This window comes from Dasypus novemcinctus, chromosome 12, assembly GCF_030445035.2.
Source record: "Dasypus novemcinctus isolate mDasNov1 chromosome 12, mDasNov1.1.hap2, whole genome shotgun sequence".
Taxonomy (NCBI): domain Eukaryota; kingdom Metazoa; phylum Chordata; class Mammalia; order Cingulata; family Dasypodidae; genus Dasypus; species Dasypus novemcinctus.
Genome location: NC_080684.1, coordinates 72,104,823 through 72,124,667, shown reverse-complemented (window position 1 = coordinate 72,124,667; position 19,845 = coordinate 72,104,823). Strand labels below are relative to the sequence as shown.

Genomic DNA, 19,845 nt, shown 5'->3' with positions numbered 1-19,845 from the left:
GAAGCCTTACCTCACCTTCTTGATGAGGCCAAGTGTTCCTACTAGAAACCCTTTCATAGCACTTTTCAAAGTAGCAGTTCTCCATTTCTTTGTGGGATTATTTAATTGGTAATCTTTCATTAGCTTCTAAACTTCATGAGGACAGGAACTGAAGGATTGTATGTTCTTTTTGCTTTGTCCTATTGTACCTAATGCATGGTAGGCATTTAATAGTCACCAAAATAAAGAGAAGGAAGGTGGGGAGGGAGGGAGGGAAGAAGGAAGTTTAGGTAGGTAGGTAGTTAGGTCCTGGACATGGAATCATTTGTAATTTCACAGAGGCACACATTTGAACTGAATGTAGTTCACAGGGTTAATAGGATCAAATGTGTGCCTGTTGCTTGTCAAAGTGTCTGCACCTCAGTGTTATCTTCTTTTATATGTGTATGCATTTTATAAAAGATCTAAGGTTGTAAGAGTTGTATTATGCAATTTTGAGGGATCATGGGTCCCTTGAGCTTTCTGAGTCACTTCTTTATTGAGTCCATTCCGCACTCAGGAACCTTGACATTGTTACAGCTACTTAAATGAAAGGTGAACTACGGAGTCTGATGTATATGACTTAATGATCTTGTCCCATCCTGGTCATTTTATCTTAACTATTCTTCCCCTACACAAACTTGACAGATGGATCAACATCTCCATAAATCACTGTGATTATTCTTAATTCCAAAGCTTTTCTTAGTTCTGTTTCCCTCTTGCTAATAATGCCCTTTCCATTCCCATCTATTTATATAAATTCTACTCACAAAATAGTTAAATATTTGGCAACTAAGAGTGTCTTACTAGGTGATCTAAAGATTCCTCTCTCTCAAGGTCATTTCCTCCTGTTTCAGACCCATTATCTCTCCCCTCTATCATTTGGCTGGTGAAAATTGACATCACACCTACCCTGTGCTGGGCATTTTGCCCCGTGCCGGGGCTATAATGGTCAACAACATGAACACGGTACCTGTTTTGTGGACTGTACCATTTAGTTGGTTATCTCTGAACTTCTATAGAATTTGTCCATAAAATATTCATTTTAGGTACATTGTTGTATATTGCTTACATAAATGTTTAATATTTTTTGTGTTATGTATTTGCCTCAAAGTATTATTGAGAAGTAGTTAAGATGTGAAACTCAAGATGTGCTATGGGTTCAAAAATTGTCAAATGTTGTCATTGTTATTATTTTGTAGTTGTTACGTATATTTTTCTTTTTAACTTTCCAAAAAGTAGGGATTGAAACTCTTACTCTTTTGTATTTCCTTACCATTCTTTAGATAATCCAATGCATATGGTTAGTGCACAAAAAATATTTACCAGGAAAGATTTAACTCTTAGAACAAATGCCAGATATCCAAATCCTCAAACTTGAGTACTGGGCTCATCTTTAAAATAAGTCATTATATTCAGACACTTTTCAAACATGGCCCTGGTATTGGACAGCAGATATTGAAAAGTCCCCTTTATTTTTCAAATGGAGAAACTGAATCCCTGAATAGACTGACTTGTCTGAAATCACGAAGTAAATTGACAGAGTTGGGACTAGAAACTGTGCCTCTTGTACGTCACTGCTCTCCTCGCTTCCCCCATGCTGTTTCTTTCTCACTGTGCTATTTTGTGTCTGGTCAGTAGCTGTTGATAGGCGTGCCCTGGGAAATAACACATATTTATAGTGTTTGAGTTGATTACCATCCTAATCAGATTGTGGTTTCTACATCACTTTAATTCAGACAAGAAAATGCAAAGTTAGAAATCTAAAGTGAACACTGAAGGCCCAAATTAATTGTTGCAGGAGAGAACTAAAAGAAATTATTACAAAACCCAGCTTATTCAAAGGGGAGTTAAGGTTTTTTTTCCAGTTTTTTTTTTAATTGGAGACACTATGCTATTACAGTAATGTGAGCACACAGTGTTAATATTTTGCAAATATTAAGTGTTTTTATAGGAATGCTTTAAATTTGTCTGCCCATGGAATGTTGTAGGGTAGCAGGGACAAGTTCAGCATTCTGACAATAAAGGTAAAAATCAAAAGGATGGTAAAGAAAGTCCGCTGATAGCAACTGGCATTTGCTACTTGGTTGTCATGATTACTCAGACACTTCTGCATTTATCAGTATGACTCTAGACTAATCGAAATGAGACAGAAGGGTCTATTTCCTTTCTTAAGAGATCTCTAAGGGACAATGTGTCTGGGTCCAGATGTGAATCCCAATGAGTCATGATAAGTCTGACAGAAAAAAATATTTCAGTCCTATATGCTTTCACTAAACTTGATGATAAAAGAATTAGTCAGTGTTTCAGAGTCCTTGGGTTCTAACCCTGTTTCTGTTTCAAATCTTGGACAAACCTCTTCACTGTTCTAGGCCTTGATTTTCAAAGCATTAATCAAGTTAGTGGGACTGGACCAGAAGACCTTCATTTTTCCTTTCCGATCCAAAATATTGTGATTCTAATGACTTGGCTCTAGATTCTTCTGCTCAGTCAGGGGGTAGTTGCTGAAAGCACAAGAAGAAAGAAAAGAATGCTTTGTGCCCTTGGCGTTCGAACCTCTAATTCTGGCAAGACTGAGATTTGACATACATTAAAAGAAAACAAAGCAAAAACAGCCAACTAGGCAGTAATGCCAGTAATTAGATGAGAAGTCTGGGTGAAAACTCCTTGTGAATATTCCTGAGAGGCCTAAGAATTTATGAGCCAGAGCTTTTCTTCCTCAGAATCTCTAGCTGATATTCTATTCCAATTCTTTGTAGAGGGTTCACTCTCTCACCCTGTAGAGACCAACCTTAGGCTCAGTAAGGAAGCACTTAGGTATCTGTGTAGGAATAGCTTCTAGAAGAAAACAGAGCAAAATATCAATGAAAAAACTAGCCGTTTTTGTCCACTTTCAGCTTCTGATTCCATAAAGCTCATGCTTACTGCTCTTAATCCTACCCATGCAGAATAATGTCAAATTGTTTCAACTAATAAGCCAGAACAATTTCTTGAGTGAAGCAGGGGGTGGATGTTCCAGACTTGGCAAGTCCCCAGGATATTCTAAAGCACACAGTTCTTTTCAGCCAGTATCTCAGAGTTAGCAGTTCTAGAACTACAGAGGTGATATATCACATATCTTGTAGGGTTATCAGATTTAAATTTATGTTTGGTGCTTGAACGTGCATGGATATTTTCATTGTCTTCAGAAGCAGTCATTCCTACTTGTGTTTAAAATACTTAAATTGTATTAGTTTTTTTCAATACTTACTTAATCATTTAGATGAATCATTAATTTGCTGCTCCTGGCTCATTTAAATCCCTAAGGAAGTTACAGTTTTTAGCTAAGTCTTTAGGGGCAGTGGCCTACTAGCAGGTCAGGACATACTGATTGAATATATTTGATTCAGCTAGCATTTTAGAATAATCTACGTCATAAAAATATACAGAAAAAGAAAGTACGCTGTTTCAGTATTCCTAGCTAGAGTTGCTATAATTAACCAGAAAATGTGACACAGAAGCTAGAAAGTAAAAGGAGAGGCTAGAGTTAATGAAAATCCAGGTAAATTTTCTTTACAAAGCAGGGAATGTATTTCTTCTTTTATAAATTATATGTAATGGGTGAATGAAAAACTTCAAGAAATTGAAAACTATTCTTTACATCACCCCTTTGACATTTTGTGTGACTTTGTCAACTTTCCTAATCTTTCACATTCTTCTGCTAGTGAAAGAAAAAAATGTTACTCATATTTTACTTAATACATTCTTCTCATGAATATTTTAGGTTAATATTTATATGGAACTATTTAAGTCTATAATGCCTCTGAAAGATAAGAAGTAGTGATAACAGTGCCTTTTATTAAGACAGGAAAAAATTACATGTGTGAATTTCACAACCTTTAATCCACTTTATAGTCATAATCTTGGGAGAGTTGAAAAAAAACAAACTAAATATTTCATTTGTGAGATGATAAGTTTTTCTGTTTTTTTTTTCAACAAGAAAAACTTATCTCACAAATGAAATATTTAGTTTATCATGTTTTGTCCTTGCAAATCATTGACTATATTTAATTTAAAAAAAAAAACACAAAATGCTTGATGTTCTAGTCAAAACTGGTTTCCTTTCTTGCAGGCAAGCAGGTCAAACATCTGCCTGACATTTAATATTATTTGTTCACTTCTGTTTTATCTTTTAAAAAGTGAAGAATCTTAAAAGCTAACATAGCTGGTTAAACAAATTAATGAAAAGATAGGACTTTGAATTGATTATATAGCCTTTCCCATGGGAATTATGGCATAAGCAAGAATGAATAATGAATAAAATAAGATTGTAAACTGTTTGGAAACATATGGTATTCTTGCAGTGTGGTCAAAAAGTTTATCATATCAACTCTCAACTGTTTTGTGACTTTAAAATTTTAGGCAGATACTGGTATAGCGTTAGAGTGTGGGAATTCCATGATTTAACTATAAGAAATCTTAGATTTGAGGGTTGAAAATTTTTACTGGAAAAGTTGATTTCTCAGGTTTGCTTTAGGCATGTGAAAATGAAGGGATGGGGGTTGTTATAGCTATATAAAACCTACAATAAAGAACGTTAACCTAGAGTTTAGTTGTACATAGAGATAAACAGAGGTGGTAGTAAGTGCCCCAGAGTTCCCAGTTTCAAAATAAGAAACAAACAAATGAAAACTCCTTTCTACTTTAACCAAAAAGAAAACAAAACAGTGAAGGAACCCATTCATTTATGGCATAGACAACAGAACCAAAGAAGTGCTTTAGTTCAAAATAAGGGAATTTGATTTGGTTCTTATGTGTGAGAAGATCTGAATGAAGAATAGAGAAATATTTTCATAAAAAAGAGCAAGGGAAAAAATTTGAGAAGATTAATGTGGGGAATCTTCTTGCCACTGAAATATTTCCACAGTTACAGCTGAAGGAAAGAATTGGTGAAGGCTCTTCTACCATAAAACTGCTATTCAAACTATATTTGTAGTGTGTAATCTGTCCAGTATCCTAGGAAATCTGCCCCTTACTGACACAGCTGTCTTTAAAGGGAATTCTCACCACCTAAATGGGGGAAACTTGAAAAGCAATTCATCACCACAGGAAAGACTGACAGTTTCGAAGAGACCTGTTAATGATCCAAATATGAATTTACATGTGCTTGAGATAAGCGTTGATTTAACAAAATAAAATAATCCATTCTGAATATACTTAGGAAACACATTTTCTTTAGAACTTGGTTTGTTGAGTTGAAATGACTTATATATCTAATTCCTTTTGTGGGAATGTGTTTATATTATCTCAAGCCAAAGCCAACAATCTTTAACGTTTTGAATATTTAATTCTTTCAGGAATTGGGGCTTATCTATCTTTAGATAAGCCAGTTTCCTTTTTGGCTATTTTGCGTTAATTAAAATGGTTCTGTTAAATGAGTATAAAATGGCTCACTTTCATAATCTATAATAAATAAATTACTTGACCTGCAGAGTAGAGGAATAAAGCTTGGTGGTTTGATTAATTTTACATGGCATCAATTACCATGACTAAAATATTTTAATTATAGTGGAGGTATTAAATTATTTAGGACTTTAATAAGTAAATCAATTTTAGCTATTCCTGATTATAATCTGATTTTCCTCAATGTAGTATTTTAACAGTTAAAAAATAAATCAGAACCTCCATTTTTAAAAAGTTTTATAAGATCAGAGATAAAATAAAAATAATTAATTATGCAAATTTATGACCAATTATTATATTTTAAGTACTGTTACATTAATTTTTTTTACAGTGCTTAGTAATTTCTTTATTGATTTTTCCTTAAATAAAATCAATAAACTTCCATTATAAAAACCTCAAATACCACAGTAGGGTAAAAATACAAGATTAATAATTGTTAGTGTTTTCTTGCTTATCTACCTAGAACTACATATTTTAATATTTTAAATATTAAATTTAAATATTTCAATATTTAAGTAATTTTTAAAATCTTTAAATCTATTCAAGTATACAGAAAAGCTTTTCTTAATAATCTAGACATATCTTGACCCACAACCACTTAAAGAATTGGTACAGAAACTACACCCTGTGGACCAAATCTCTCCCCCTGCCTGTTTTTGCAGGGTCCATGAGCTAACATTGATTTTTACATGTGAACATTTGCAGTCTCTATGATGATGGAGAATGCTAACTTTAAACCTCAATTAAGCAAAATGTTATCCTCAAATAAATAATTCCATTCTTCTTATTAACAGACCTGTAATGTAAAAGAAATTATATTCAATTATTATTATTGCATTTTGAATTCTGTTAATAAGAATTGTGCAGAAAAAGTTGTTTTCTCTCATATATTTACCTATGTAATATCTTCAGTTTTGCCTCTTGGTGCACAAAGCTGAAAATATTTACTATCTAGCTCTTTACAGAGAAAGTTTGTGGACCCCAGGTTTACAGTCATTTTTCTCATTCATTTATTTTTTTATTCCCTTGTGCATCTGCTCAGCAAATGTTTTTTCAGCAATTCCCGTAAGCCAGTTACTGTTCTAGGCATTGGGGATACCATAGGGAACAAGACTTTAAAAAATTGCTATCCTCATGCAATTTATATTCAAATTATCTACATTATCTCATCACAGCTACTCCCTGTGGAAGGTTCCATTATTTCCACACTATCGACAAACAAAGTGAGGTTCAGAGAATTTAAACAGTTTACCTGGAGTCTCTCGACCTCCACCAAACTCAAGACAGCTTGAGCTTCTAACTGTTGGGCAGGACCTGCTTCATGGTTATGTGACCTCTGCACTGACATAGGGCCCATCCCATGCTTAGAAAGGCCTCTTGCTTTTGGTTTAATGCTCTTGTTCTTACTGCCTTGACATTCTTAATTGTTGTTGAACAAGGGAACCTACATTTAGATTTTGTCCTGGGTCCTGCAAATTCTGTAGCTGGTTCTGCCTGTAGGCAAAACTGCTTCTCTTTTAGACCACATTCTTCCCAGTGGCTGTTGTTGTTTGTTCAGTTGGTTGGTTGGTTTTGTTTTACTTTTAAATACCACATGAATTTATGTTATTCTTTAAATCTGTCAAGTATCCTAGAAATATAAGTTATTATTAATCAGTTGTGTCATGTGACATTCCAGTCCCCCAAAAGAATGGAAGTTCTTTGAGGGCTAGAACTCTACTGCCATTGCATTTGTAATTACTTCTGTGACCTAAAGCTCTTTTGAGAACACAAGGGGTACTACAATAAGTATTCCTAAATAGAATTCAATTCCATTAAGATCTGTTCCTTGTAAAACGTAAGAGTTGACTTTGTCTTGTCTTAATTTCCTTCCATGGAAAAGCACAGTCAGAATCATTAATGCTTTCCTTTGATCTTCATGCATTTGTAGATTTTGAAATAGGATATTAGATCTGAATTAAACAAAACACAAGAACTGATCTGTTCGGGTGTAAAGAAATCCTTTGGGTAGCTGTCTATCGATGACTGAAACACTGATGGCTTTGGAGAGTACTCTGAGTTTACTGATCTTTAAATAGATGATTTTATCTTCCTTTCTTTCACTTTCTTTCAGCCTAGTCACTGTTGGATAAATGTGATGGTGCAACAATTGACAGTCAGCTTGACTGAGCTTCTGGACAAGTTTTCAGATATCTCTGAAGGCCTGAGTAATTATTCTATCATAGACAAACTGGTGAAAATAGTAGATGACCTTCTGGACTGCATGGAAGTAGAGTTGCCTAAGGTAACCACATATTCAGTGGGATTGTTTTTCAGTGCTCCTCTTTAAAACCTATGCCATTTGGGGGTGAGGGGATATGGTGACATCTTTTTATTTATAAACTTGAGTTTAAAAATCTTTTTTAAGGTAGTCACAGAAAATAGGTGTTTGCAGTTATACTGCAGTGCTGAAATATGCATGAAGACTTAAATGTTGTCGGTTAATATAAAAATAAAATTTCTTTGAACAATTGTGTAAAAACAGCCATGTTTTTATCCTTATTTCATAAGTGAAAGAAGTCCTCACAACTTTCTTATTAGGTTACAAATGTTCACTTACCTTAAAATGGGAAAATTATCTATAATGGACACTTGTCATTTAATGGGATTGTACTGGAATCAGCCCATATGTCACAACAAAGAAATGCAGCTTTGGCTCCTCCAAGTCATTGGATAATTGGTGGTTACCAGCTTCAGGATATGGGCATGACAGTGCTTTGGACTTCTAAGCACACTGCTGGAGAGTGAGGTTCTGGAGTTCAAATGCTGAATCTCTCACTTAATAGCTTGGTAAACTTAGCCTCTCTGTGCTTCACTTTATTCTGAAATGGTGGTAATGACAGGATCTATCTCACAGGGCTGACATTAGATGATTCCATGATGAGTGCTTTAGCATCACTCCTGGCAAAATAAATCTTAATACATATCGTTATTATATATTAATAACATCTTATATAGTATTATATAATAGAATAGAGTTTAGGAGAACTGCTTTGGTGTAGAACTAAAAGGGCCAAAGCTCTAGAAGTTTAAACTCAAGATTTTAAACTTATTTCTGTCCTGAAACACCCAAATGCTCCCTACCCCCTCCCATGCAAATTTCAGTTACTCCTTAAGACCCAGTATCAGTCTCATTTATACACTCCAAGCTCTGAATTCTTAACATGTTAATAACCTAATCATGTTTCATTACTTCTGTTGTTTTCACTTTCTAATATCTGAAATTGGAATGTATTTTATAATCAATGACATTAGAATTAACATCTTTTTACATCATGCTCGTATGGAGTCTGCTGATAGCGTTTATAAGAAGTGGAGGTCACAAAAAGTTGGGTACATCCCAGAAATTGTCACAGAGGAAATAACATTTGCATTGGGGCCTGAAAGAGGAGTTGGGCTGAGTAAATGGAATAGTGGGAAGACCATTCCAAATACCAAAAAATGGGCATTTACAACTCATGGCACTTTGGCTAAAATCTTGCAGGAGGTGTTTCTCAGCTATTTTGGAGATCAATTGAGTTAGTATATATAAAGCACTTTGAATAGTACATATTAAGTGCTGTGTAAGTGTTAGCTATTATTACTTGCTTTTATTTATAGAAAACCATCCATTTATGTATCCCTGAAGTATACCTTTGATTTGGTTTTTTTTTGAACTTTATATAAACTACCATACTGTTTGTATTCTATTGTGACTTCTCTCACTCAGCATTATGATCATGAGATTTATCTACTTCAATGCATATAGTACTAATTCATCTTTTAATACTTATAGAATATTACATTGATTGAATATCCCACTATTTATTAAACACCTTTCCTGTTGTTCAGTATAAAGATTTACAAACACTGTTGCTAAGAACTTTCTTATATGTTCCATAATGCATACAAGCGTTTTACGAGGGTATTTACCTAGGTGTGGAATTTCTAGATCACAGGGTGTATGTATATCCAACTTTATTAGATAATGTCAATTATATTATACTAGCAGTGTATGAGTTCTCCTTGCTTCCACATCCTTGCCAACATTTAGTATCATCCATCTTTTTAATTTTTGGCTATTTGGATCATGTGTTATGGAGGATTATTTATTTTTTAATGAACAGTAATATTTTTAATAAGCATCTCTGAAAAAGCAGTGTCCTCAATGTGTTGTCAGGATTATTTCCTTGTTATGACATTGTGTTTATGCCACAGCTCCCAATCCCTCCTCAACTGCTTTTATCAGGAGTTGAGCCCCAGACTGAACTGGATGTGATGGCTATCCTCCAATACCAGTTTGAATTACATAGTTTAAAAGAGCTATCTAAAAGTGTTAGTTTTAAAACTTCAAATACTTGAATCTTTGAAGGACATAGTTATAATATGTTACATTGACCTCACTTAAATCTATAGGCTATATAAAAATATGTTAACCATGCTGTGTTTTTTTTCCCTTCCAGAATATTAAAAAACCACTGAAAAACACAGAACGCAGGCAATTTACTCCTGAACAGTTCTTTAGAATTTTTAATAGATCCATTGATGCCTTCAAGGACTTTGTGGTGGCATCTGAAACTACTGAATGTGTGATTTCTTCGACTCTAAGTCCTAAGAATGGTAAGATATATAAGCATTTCCACTTTAAATGTAAATAGCAAGCTTGAATTTTGTATGTGTAGTTAGGGATATACCAATTAATCAAAATAATATATATAGCTATATATATATTGCGTGTATGTCTAATATAAAAGGAAATATCAGTGACACAAAATAAACTAATGTTTATAGATTTGTTAGTTTCCAAACCAAAGCAATATTCATGATTTTCAAATTAAAGAATTTTATGTGAGTAAGCAATATATGATAGTCATTCATGTATTTTCTAATCTGGTATTTGCTAGTACTTTACATTTATATTATTCCTCACCCCCACTTGTCTTCATGTTCCCTTCTCACAGCTTATCCTTATGGGTCTAACAGAGTCATGAATTCTGATTCTCATCAATGGTTCAGTAATGAGACTCCTTTTTTCTCCACTGGTTCTCTCTAATGTAGTCTTAATTTCATTGTCATTTTATTGTTTTAATGACAAATTACTAACAATTAGTCATTATTCATGTTTAGTAGCATAGGTTTACAATCAATCTTGTATTAGAGTATGGATTAGAGTCGACTTACTGATAATCTATTCATGAACTATTGTGATTAGTAATCTAAGAAAATGTGGCATTGGTGTGGAGAAAGTGGCCATGGTGGCTGCTGGGGGTAGGGAATGGGAGGAAGAGATGAGATGTGGAGGTGTTTTCGGGACTTGGAGTTGTCCTGGGTGATGCTGCAGGGACAGTTACTGGACATTGTATGTCCTCGCATGGCCCACTGGGTGGAATGTGGGAGAGTGTGGGCTATGATGTGGACCATTGACCATGAGGTGCAGCGGTGCTCAGAGATGTATTCACCAAATGCAGTGAATGTCTCATGATGATGGAGGAGATTGTTGTTATGGGGGGAGGAGTGGGGTAAGGGGAGTGGGGGGTATATGGGGACCTCATTTTTTTAAATGTAATATTAAAAAAATAAAGACCTAAAAAAACCAGAAACACCAAAAATAAATAAATCTTGGTTCTGTAAGTGGTGAATTCAATAAAACAGAACAGCAAGACCCAGTGTGAAATAAATAGAAATAATCTAGACTTGGGAAGGAGATCCGGAAAGTACTCTGGTGTTGCACTTCACCTTTGGGAACTCTGTAATTTACATAAATCACCATATAAGCCTGACACATTATTGCTTTCTATTTAGATTCCAGAGTCAGTGTCACAAAACCATTTATGTTACCCCCTGTTGCAGCCAGCTCCCTTAGGAATGACAGCAGTAGCAGTAATAGTAAGTACAAATATCTGATTTAATGCATGCATGGCTCCAATTGGCATCCATAGGAGTATCGCATGGTCTTTAAAGGAAATTTCTACAATTATTAATATTAATACTGTTCTGTTACTGTTCTTCATGTTATGGTCCTCTTGAGGATTAAATACTAGATTTGTAGAATTGCATTTCCCTAGAGCTTGAGATAATATTTAGAGAATTGGGCCAATAAATTTTCTGCTAAAATTATTTTAAATAAGGATGAAATTTCTTTTAGAAATGTGATTTAGTTAGGTATTTTAATTGTAGACTTAAAAAAGATCACTTGCATGGAATTTGTCAAACTAAATGGAATTTTAAAATTGAAAGTAAAAATGGTGATTGTGTAAAATTCTTGTACAGATATTTTTCAGTTTTGTATTTATTTCAGTATTTCCTATTGTGTGTTTGGAAATTTTGATGAGTTTCTTATTTGACTGTGAAGTTACATGTTAGAGGAGAAGATGCTTCTTTCCCTGAAATTTCTGTCCTTTTTAGCCAGGAATGCAGTTTCCTCTGAAGATTTTGTCCTCTTCAAATCCAGGCAAAGGTCATTATAAAGATCATTGGATTTACTAAATAAAATGATCTGGCTTCTTAGAGGCTACAGGTGGAGAAGCTGTGATCTTAGCTAAGAAAATCATCCCTTAAGACTTGTGAATGGGAGATTATTATTTGTTCAGGGACACAGATGACTTATCTGTAAATAGGAGTAAGTAATATAGTACAAGTCCACAACAGCTTGTCTGTAATTCTGAAATTAAAAAAAAAAACAAACAAAACTCCAATGCCCAATTTGTTTTTGTCATTTTTTTCACCAAAACCTGACTTGAGCTGAGGTGAGTCTATTTATAACCATTATTTATCCTTTTGAAAGTGAGTATTTATACATTTCACTGCAGAAGTTTATAGGGTACTATGTGGACCCCTCTGGGGTTTTATATAAAATAAAACGTTTGCAGCACAGAACCTTCTAAAATCTAAAATTGTGAATTACATAATATCTTGGATCCCTAGAGTTTCAATCAGGGATTGAGGCACCTTGTATGTATATTAGTCAATGAAGATATTTCCTACCAACTATGGATGATAGAAATCTTTTCAAAGAACCAACTTTTGACTTCTTAAATTCTTTATCATTTGTTTCTATTTCATTGATTATTACTCTTATCTTTATTATTCCCTTCCTTCTACTTATCAAGGGTTTAATTTACCCAACTTGTTCTAGCTTCTTAAGGTAGAAAATTAGATCATTGATTTTAAACCATTCTTTTGTAATATAATCATTTAAAGTCATAAATTTCCCTCCAAGCAAATTAGCTTCACCCACACACACTTAGTTATGTTGTATTTTCCTTATCATTTGTTTCAAAGTATTTTTAAATTCTTGTAATTTCTTTCTTGAGTCATAGGTTATACAGAAATGAGTTATTTGATGCTTAAATATTTGGGACTTTTAACTATCTTATTGGTTTCTAAATTCTGTTGTCAGAGAACATTTAAAATGTACATTTTAATTTTTTGAAATTTATTGAGACTTATTTTGCACATGTTCTTCACTTATTGGGTGTAGCATTACCAAACATGGTCAAGGTGGTTGATAGTATTCAGATCTTCCATATTTTTATAAAACTTTTATGTCCACTTTTTTGTCTTTTACTGAGAAAGTGATATTCAGAAGTTTTCTTTATGATGGTGGATTTGTCTGTTCTTCCTTTTGGTTCTGTCAGTGTTTTGTTTTGTGTATTTTGATGCTCTGTTATTAGATGCTAATGCAGTAATGATTGTTATGTCTTCCCAGATTGGTCAACACTTTTATCTTATTGAAATATTCCTCATTACTTCTGTTAGGACTCAACTGTCTTGAAGCATATTTTGTCTGATATTAGTAGAGCCAGTCTTTTACAGCCTGTTTCCTGGTATATCTTTTTCCTTCCTTTAAAGCACATCTCTTGTAAATAGAATATAGGTGCCTTTTGCTATTTTACTCGTTTTATCTTTGACTTTTAATTAGTCTTTCATCAAGGCCACCACTTTGTTGTTTTCTATTTGTCCTGCTTGTTTTTGATCATCTGTTCCTACTTTCCAGACTTCTTTTGGGTTAATTAAACATTTTTTTAGTGTTCCATCTTAATTACTCTGTTGACTTTTCATTGATAGCTCTATATTATTTTGTGGTTGCTTTAGAAATTACAGAATATATCTTAAATTATAGCATTCTATTTAGAATTAAATTGTAGCACTTCAGAAAATATATAAGAACCTTGAAACAGGGTAAGTTCCATTTAACTACACCCATCTTTGGGCTGCTGTTGACTTTTATATCTACATAGGGTATAAAGCCCACAATATACTCTAAAAGTTTTTGCTTTAAACCATCATATACATTTAAAGAAATGAAGGGAAGAAAAACTATATTATCTTTTATATGTATCCACATACTTATTAATTCCTATCCTCTTCAACCCTTCATGTAAATCCAAGGTTTTGTCTGGTATTTATTCCCTTCAGACTGAAGAACTTCTTTTAGCATTTTTTTGCAGGCAAATCTGCTGGCAACAGATTCTCTTTTTTCCTGTTAATAAAAAAAAATCTCTTTATTTTGATTTTAGTGATAGAGGTATTTTCTGCTGAATATGAAATTCTGGGTTTTCTTTCAGTCCTTTAAAGATATAGCCCTAATGTCTTCCCACTTCCCTTATTTCTGATGAAAAGGTAGCCATCATTTATATTGTATTTTTCTTTGTAGGTACTGTGTCATTTTCTGCTGCCTTTTTTCAGAAATTTCTTCTTTTTAGCAGTTTAAATAAGATGTGCTAAGGAATGATCTGCCTTGTATTTGTCAGGTTCCTTGGATCTGTGAGTTTGTTTTCACCCATACTCGGGGAAAATGAAGCCATTATCTTTTCAAATATTTTCTCTTCACTCCCTTTCTCCTTCATAGATACCAGTCACATATATATTAGACAGTTTGATATTGTTTCACAGATCATGGAGGTTTTGTTCATTTTTATTAATTTCTTTTCTCTCTATTCTTTAGAATGGATAATTTCCATTTATATGCTTTAAAATTCACTGACCCATTCTTCTGCCATTTCTGTTGTGGTGAATTTTTCATTTCTAAATTTTTACTTTGTGTTCTAGAATTTCCACATGGTTCTTTTTATATTTCTTTTCTGAGATTTACCATCGGTGTATTCATTATGACAATATTTTCTTTTTCGGTCCTTGAACATAGTTATAATAGCTGCTTTAAAGTTTTTGTCTCTGAATTTCACCACATAAATAATCTCAGGGCTAGCTTCTATTATACTTTGCCCCTTGATTCTGGGTTGTATTTCCCTTTAAATGGCTAAGTAATTTTTTAATATCTGCTGGATATATGTTGTTGAGTATCCAGATTTTGTTCTCTTTCTTTAGAGGCTGTTGAGTTTTGTTCTGGTCATTTACTGGCAAATCAGCTTTATCTTACTTTGACCTGCTTTTAAGCTTTTTTTGGAGAGAGAGTGCAGAGTATCTTTACTCCTAAGGCATGGGATTTTTGAGGTGTCTCTTGACTTTCTCAGAATGTCTCTGAAAATTTCTCAGAAAGTCTCTCTATTCTTGTTTTTCAGAACTATCTTGTCTCCATTCTGTATGACTGCTATGGTCTGTATTAAAGTCATGGCTTGCAGGAGTTGTTTTTGCTAGGTTTTGTGAAATCTCCCCCTGTGCATGTACAGCTTCTTATTCAACCAGGAGACTCCTGGAGACCTTTTGGTTTTGCCTTCTCCCACTCATCCTGCCCTACAAATTCCAGCCACATCAGCAACCCTGAACATTTTTGACTCCTTGTTTTAGTGAGATCACTGACCTATTTGACTATAGTTCACACCTCAGCCTGAATGTGCCTACCTGTCAGAAAGCCAAGGCATCATTGGGCCTCACCTTGTATATTTTCCCACTCAGGGATTATAGTCTTGTACTGCCTGTTGGCTAATGTCTGGATGTAATTACTTCCTAGAATTTTCCAGTACTACAATGATTTAGGTCAGGAAAGCCAGCCTGCTACCAGTTGTTCCATCATCGCTGGAAGTGAAAGTCTTTTCTACTTATTTTAAAGACAATGTAGAGAACCCACAAATGAGTCTAACTCTGTTACACTGGGGAGCAAAGTAAGGTCCAGTGACGGGGTGCCAAATTCCTTAACTGTCTGCCCTGCTTAATGGTTTCTGGATATCTCTAGGGCCTCAGGACCTCTGCTTTTGGAGGCACTGTTTACTGTGGAAGTCAATGATATCCTGCTGAGACCTGCATAAGCGTAACCTCTGGAATGACCTCCCGACTCACTTTGAAATCTCTTAGCTATAAAAACTCATTTTTATTTACCATTTCACCCTTTTGGTCAAGGTTTTTTTCCAGATGCTTTTCTGGTTGGTGCTTGGTAATAATCCCTCAGTGCCAGGGAGGCTCATCCCCAGGAGTCATGTCCCACACTGGGGGGAAGGTAGTGCATTTATGTGCTAAGTTTGGCTTAGAAATACACCACATTTGAACAATAAGGAGGCTTTTAGGAGGTAACTCTTAGGGAATGTATAATACTAGGTTAATTTTCTATTTCACAGAAAAGGTTCTTAAGTATAATCATTGATATCAAGTGCCTGGTCTACTTGTACTGAGGGGATTCTTGCTGTCCTATTAGAGAATATAGCATTTATGTAATCTAAATTAAAAATAAATTTTAAAAATTAATTAAAAAAAAAAAAACAAAAAAGTAAAATACCTGTTTTATCCTGTGCTTCAGAGTCTGTGGTTACTTTTATTATTGTAAAGATGAATGGATGGCCTTCTTTTTGTTTGTTCATTTTGCTTTGTTTTCCTTTTGTTGTTTTAAATATGGGTCTTGCATCATCATCAGATTTTGGCAGGTAATGTCATTCAGATGAATATGGCACCTGTATTCCAGTGCACAAGACTAGCTCTCATGGAGCTCACTTTCTGTTAAGAGAAGCAGATGTAAATCAAATACACATAGTACAACATATTAAAAGAAAAATAATAGAAGTATGCAAATGTTTTTGGCTATAATCTAGGCAGAGACTTTGGGAGAGGAGGATCGAGTACATTTGAAGGAAGCATATTAATTTTCAAAGATAAGATCCAAAAGCTGGTCATCATACCAGCTAAAGGATCAGTATGTATGAAAGAATGTTCTGGAGATATGAGTACCCTCTCCGTAATGTGCACAGGAGAGACATGAGATGTATAAAAAATTCCAAACCTCCTAGTTATCCAAAGTGAATTGTGTTTTCAAAATAATAATACCCTTTGGACCAAGCTAAAAGATGTTTGAATTTGAGATCCTTGAAGACAGTACTTAAATGAAATAGATGGCAATCCTTTCTTTGTCATTACCTTATACATCTTATAGAATTACAATCTTGGGTCTCACTGCCTGGGCTTGTATCCCAGCTCTAGCCATAAATTAGCTGTATGACCTTGGGCAAGTTATTTACTCTGTCTGGAGTTCCCAGTGAAATGGAAGATGATAATACCTTCTTCGTAGAATTTCTGTGACCTTTAAATGGATTAATACACATGCACATTGAGCCATGTCTTATGTAGAGTAGGTGTTCATCATTAGTTAGAACAATAGAAACACCAAGGCTGTGGATCAGTAAGTGAGCCTATAGTGAACTTTGGATCTGAATCAAGGAGTGAAGAGTTTTCTATTTCCAAAGCACCCAGAAACCCATGTTAATGGGTATGGGACTGATAAGCAGTCATTCTTAAAAAGGGAGATCAGCAAAATTGTAGCATGGGATTTCTGTGTTCTACATTTGGATGGATGTCAGACTTATTAATCAAACTAAGAAGTCAATTCCCATGAATTTTAGACAATGAAATAAGATATAATTAATATGATAACCCAGAATTTGGGACTACTCAAATCCTATTTGAGAGGAGCCTCTTTCTCCCCACAAAATCCCAGGGGACAATTTTTTTAAAAGTTCTGTTACCATATATGCAACCTAACATTTCCCCTTTTAATCACATTCAGATATAAATATTTCATTGCTGTTAATTACATTCACAATCTTGTGCTCCATTGCCACCATCCACTACCAGAACATTTCCATCATTCCAGATAGGTAGCCTTAATTCCCATTCCTTATCCCCACCCCATCTCCTGGTAGCCTGTATTCTAGATTCTGACTCTTTGAGTTTGTTTATTCTAATTATTTCAAATCATTGTGATCATACAAATTTGTCCTTTTGTGTCTGGCTTATTTCACTCAACATGATGTCTTCAGGATTCATCCATGTTGTCTTATGTGTTAGGACTTCATTTCTTTTTATGACTGAATAATATCCCATTGTATATATAGATACTACATTTTATTTATCCATTGATGAGTTGATGGACACGTCGATTGCTTCCATCTTTTGGCAGTTGTGTTTAATGCCACTGTGAACATTCATGTGCAGATATCTCTTCGAGTCTCTGTTTTTAATTATGTTGGGGTCATGTGGTAGTTCTGTACTAAGCTTTCTGAGGATACGCCAAACTGTCTTCTGCAGAAGCTGCACCGTTTTACATAGCTATCAGCAATGAATGAGTATTCCTATTTCTCCACACCTGATTGGCAATCTTTGCAAAGCTTTGTCACTGGGGCTTTGGCCCCAAACATCCTTCATAAAGGCCTTGAGGTATACAATTCAAGTCTCACTGATTTCTGTTAGTAAACACAGTGGCAAATAATGGGCATTATATCCTATAGGTGTAGGCAAGCCTTTTCTGAAAACTTGGTTTTTCTCTTCCTCCAAGAGGGACTGCAGTATCCCTGGTGAGTCAAGGACCTGACCATTGAGCCCTTTGAGTTAAGAAGAGAAATAACAGAAGTGAGGTATTGTTGACCTCTGTAGGAGATGAAGCTCCATACCTGTGGGCCCTTTCTCTTCCCCATCATCACCATACATCTCTCCTTCTCTTCTACAGGAAGATTACTGCTATGTTTTAGTCAGATTCCTGGACTTTTGTCTTGAGACATACTTCTCATGGTGGAACTTCCGTAATGATTAAAGACATGGCATTCTGGGATAGCAAGTATGCGCCTTCCTACTGCAAGTCTCTCCTCTTGCCACTTTGTTTGAGTGTTTTTCTTGAAAGCTGTCCTCCTTTTGAGGGCATCCCAAGACACCTCTCTTTCTAGTACTTTTTCTGTTTTTTTGCTAGTCAGTATGGTCTTTCCTCTGATTTAAGTGGTAAAATCAAGGCTTGGGTTTGGGCTTTGGGTAGAACAGATGGCTCATTGGAATTTTCCATTGGGTTTTGGGGACAGAATATCAGTGGTTTCATTTGTTCCCTCTGTAGGCATTGCTTAGAGCCTCTCAAAGAGGTCAGCTGGTCAAACCTATGCTCATAGCATGCAAGCATTCCCAAAAGACAGTATGGGCCACAGCAGGTTCGCCATCAAGAATACAAACATGACAGTGGAGTACAATTATTAACAGATTATGAGACTAAAATTCCTAAAATAATAAGAATTGCTTGTTACTCTGAATCTGTTTTCTCATAGAGAACACTTTAATAAATGCTAGTTAGGTCCCAGACTAGCCCAGATAACCCTATATAACCTTTAGCATAGCTACATAATTGTAATAATAGTACCTCTTTCAGTTATATCAAATCTCCTTTTATAACTCAGGTTTATTTTGGTGAGAAAATTCATGTTGAGCTCCAACTTGAAATGGCTTGAACATATCTTCCATGGGACTATAGGGTAGGTCAGAAGGACAATTAGAGTATTACAGTTATATGGAAGGAACAATTTCTTGCCCAATCCCCCTGCACCTTATATTTGATACCCCATTCCTTACTCCCTCTGTCCCCAACACATGCAGGCAAACTTCCTATTATTCAAGCCTTTGGCCTAGATCATAAAGTTCCTTAGAATTAGGAAATTTCCTGCTCCTAGTTCACAATTGGTGGGGGAATAGGCAATTCCTCTTCTTACTACAATAGATAAGATCTGTATTGTGCTTCTCAGGTTAAATTTGTAAGTTCATTTTTCCCTTTGTAAATGAAAATTCACATTTAGTGTTTTAGTTCTTTTGCTTTATGTACTTGATGGCTAGATAAGATTGTAGGTAACTCTAACATCATTGCAAAATTAGCCAAAAGCAGCTATTTTACCATGAATTTGTTTATATTTTGATAATGTAATTGTTGAAAATTTATAACTTATAAATATATTACATTTAAAAAAACCTGAAAATTTGCTATTACATACTAGCACATGTGTGTCAGTGTTCCCAAACAATTAAGTTTTTCCTTGTAAGAAAACACATAGAAGAATCTGGAATCTGGCAAACTGTTAGGTTTTGTAGTGGGAGGTGAGTTCACTGGGAAATATTGTGTGTGTGTATGTGTTTTAATTTGTGAATCATTGTGCATCCTATGGAAGAGTAAGGCAGGTT

The 19,845-nt window shown here is 34.7% G+C and overlaps 1 protein-coding gene across 2 annotated transcripts in view; it reads left to right on the top strand.

Annotated features, from left to right (window-relative positions):
* Positions 1–19,845, top strand: part of KITLG (KIT ligand) — a 79,396-nt gene that overhangs the window by 46,963 nt on the left and 12,588 nt on the right. Inside the window, exons 4-6 of one of the 2 annotated variants that reach the window (XM_004459836.5) lie at positions 7,574–7,744; positions 9,942–10,098; positions 11,281–11,364. In XM_004459836.5, coding sequence (XP_004459893.1) covers positions 7,574–7,744; positions 9,942–10,098; positions 11,281–11,364 — 412 coding nt within the window. The remainder of the gene's footprint in view (positions 1–7,573; positions 7,745–9,941; positions 10,099–11,280; positions 11,365–19,845) is intronic. The other variant, XM_004459837.5, reaches the window with a different exon arrangement.